General features: G+C 32.1%; 1 protein-coding gene across 4 annotated transcripts in view; it reads right to left on the reverse strand.

The window, feature by feature from the left end:
* Positions 1-615: 615 nt before the first annotated feature.
* The window catches only part of LOC106870681 (centrosomal protein of 290 kDa), a 364,606-nt gene continuing 362,169 nt past the window's right edge, over positions 616-3,052 (reverse strand). For all 4 annotated transcript variants that reach the window (XM_052973702.1, XM_052973701.1, XM_052973700.1 and 1 more), the window contains 2 exons: positions 2,622-2,719; positions 616-1,443 (listed from right to left, as the gene is read on the reverse strand). In XM_052973702.1, the coding sequence (XP_052829662.1) occupies positions 843-1,443; positions 2,622-2,719 (699 nt within the window). In that variant the 3' untranslated portion in view covers positions 616-842. The remainder of the gene's footprint in view (positions 1,444-2,621; positions 2,720-3,052) is intronic.

Genomic DNA, 3,052 nt, shown 5'->3' on the forward strand with positions numbered 1-3,052 from the left:
TTTTTTTTTCCCTTTTTTTAGCTATTAATTTCAGTGTTATATTCAAGCACACAGTACAAGTTCAACTCCAAATGACAGTCAAGACATCAGTTTGCTCACTTATTTCTAGTTATTTGTGAGGTATATCCAAAACAAATTCATCTTAAATTAAACAACTCAAATTTCAGGTTCGAAACCTAGGACCGACTTCCACCTCGAGACCTCTTAGAGGTTAAATCTTTTTAACAGTTTTTTTTCTTCTTTTTTTTTTAGGTGGAATTTAAATAATATACACAGTAACATTTACACACATCTATATAGTAAAAAAAAAAAAAAAAAAGTGGGAAAAAAAGTTTATACATACATATTTCGGGCCGTATTACATGTTCAGCAGAAATGTCTACATGATCAACATGATTGCTTCATTATTTCCATAGCATTTATTAATTAGTCACTTATTAATTAGTCATTTTCTACTATTCTTAATAAAAAGAGATTCTGTGTAGAATTTTGAAAGACTTAGCTTTAATATCTTTCAAAATTTCCTATTAAAAATTCAAAACAGTTTCCTACTGTTAATATTTTTTTGTTTACAGAATTGTAAATTTTTGAATGCAAAGCTTATTTTCTTTGACGTTTTTGTTTTTTCTTTTTTACCTATTTTGAATAATGATTAATGAAAAATACAAATGCCTTCCTTTATAAAGATACTGTGAACCAATATCAAAAAAGTTATCTAAATTATTTGAAATACGTTTAAAACAAATTTATGGAAAAAATTTGAAACAACTAATCTATGCATAAACTTTTCTGCCTATAAGTTAACAAAAATGTTCAACAATGGGGAGAAAAAAAAAATGAGATCAAGTAGATGAAGACTCTTCTTTAGTTGGACACGTGTTTATATCTGAATTTTCAGATGATATAGGTTTTGTTGATTCAGCAGGTGATGGCAAGTTTGCGTGTGTGGTGGTGGTGGTAGTGGTGGTGGAAGTGGCGGTGGTAGTAGTGGTGTCTGTGTTGGTTGATTGTGTAGAAGTAAATAGGTCTGTTTGATCGTCACTTGTTGTCCACGACTGAGACATACGAACTGAGTTGGATTTATATTTTGGACTATTTTGAGGAGAGATCTTATCGGTCACCAAGAACGTATCCACTCTCCGCCTTGTTTTAAGTTCATTTGATCCGTCACAAGAAACGGACATAGATAACTGATCACCAGAGGCATCATCATAATCCCAATGTTTTGGTGATCGACTGAATCTCTGAGTAGGATCAGGAGACCCAGATTCACTACCAGAAGGTGAACAGCTGTACATCTTTAAGATATTTTCCTGTGACCCAGAAAGGTCACTTTGACTCATATGCCATTTCAGTTTGTCAAATTCCATCGACATGCGTTTGTTAGCCCGATTCTCTTTATTAAACTTCCTCATTAAACTTTGGCATTTCTCATTCAATTGCCTGAAAAAAAAAAAAAAAGAAAAAAAGAAATAACAAAAAATATTAAAAGTGAAAAAGAAAAAGTTTGATAACAGTATAAATGTTCTTATAAAAATGAACTACACAAATAAGGTACCACTATTAGATATATTACCCCATGATTTACACATGTTATACACAAGGCTTATATAAATGTACACAATATGGAGCCAATAACACTGTTAGATGTATATTATATATGTATTATATAGAGCAATGTGTTTTATGTTAGAGTGCTGTGAAAACAAATTGCTCTGTTTAATAACATCAAGGCAGTTTTCAACATTTAAAACTTATTCAACACAATTGTGGAAAATAAAGAAGAATTATATGGAGGCATTAAAAAAATATTTTTGGGTGAGTGGTAGTATTTGAACCACTGATATACACACACACACACGTATGTATACTATATGTAAATAATTTTGGGATGAGTAGTAGTATTTGAACCAGCAATATAATATGTACACACACAAATATATATATAAACACATACCCCTATGCCCATCTCGTTATACAGATATTCTCCTTTATATGCACTCAACTTCCAACCTTTATCTCTCTTCTCAACTCCTCCTCATAAAACAGCATTCCCACCAGTGTTCAACATTCTCTGATGAAGGACTCAATGTCCAAAATGTGAAAGACCCTTTTCTTGTCCCTCTTGTGTTTTCCCCCTTGTTTTTATTCATTCATCACACATAGTGTATCTAGTTTTATGGTCTTCTGTGTGATATTTCTAATTCTGTGTATGAAGAATGATATAGTGTGTGTTTTGGGGCAGGATGATTTGGTATATAGAGACCAATTGTCTTCACACATACATTACAGCTAAGTATTAGTTTCAGAATACGCTTTCTGAAGATAATCAATAGATAAACTGATTGAATTTTAGCAGATATGTTGAGCATCAAATGTTGTATAGTTGTGCACTAAAGAAATTCACTTTACAACTGCATAATTTCAGATTTATGATATTTTGGGAAAATGTCTCCTTCTATAGCCTTAGTTTAATCAATATTTTATAAGAAATTTGGTAGGCAGAAACTGATTTCCTAACAATATGATGAGGAATAAAAGAAAAACTGGTTGTTGGTGGTGTCTGAGCAAAGTGTGGAGTTGGGAAAGAAACAGACCAATTTATGCATTAATAAACTTACTTTTCATGGTCAGTTTTAATTTGTAATATGGCTTCCAAATTCTCAATTTTCTGTTGCAGTAATGTTATCTTTTCTAGAGCTGGTTGTATTTCTGCTGCCTATAAAACAAAGAACATAGCATTAAAAAAAAAAAAAACACCTTAGAGGTTACAATGTTCAATAACAAGGTAATTCTTAGAAATTAAACATGTTTACTATAATTTTAAATGATTTTAGAAAAACATACAGAGTCCTAATATACCAAGCCATTATTCTAAACATCCTGGACTGAAACCAGGGAAGAGCCACTCAACTCATAAGAATTCAATCACTAACCGACACAATCCAGCCCCTGCTCTTCAGGGCTCATTATCTCACACTGTCTCCAATCATGTACCGCAACATATTTTGCCTCTCTATAGTTTGTCACCTTATTGTACCCCCCCCCCCCC

The sequence above is a fragment of the Octopus bimaculoides genome, chromosome 16, assembly GCF_001194135.2.
Source record: "Octopus bimaculoides isolate UCB-OBI-ISO-001 chromosome 16, ASM119413v2, whole genome shotgun sequence".
Taxonomy (NCBI): domain Eukaryota; kingdom Metazoa; phylum Mollusca; class Cephalopoda; order Octopoda; family Octopodidae; genus Octopus; species Octopus bimaculoides.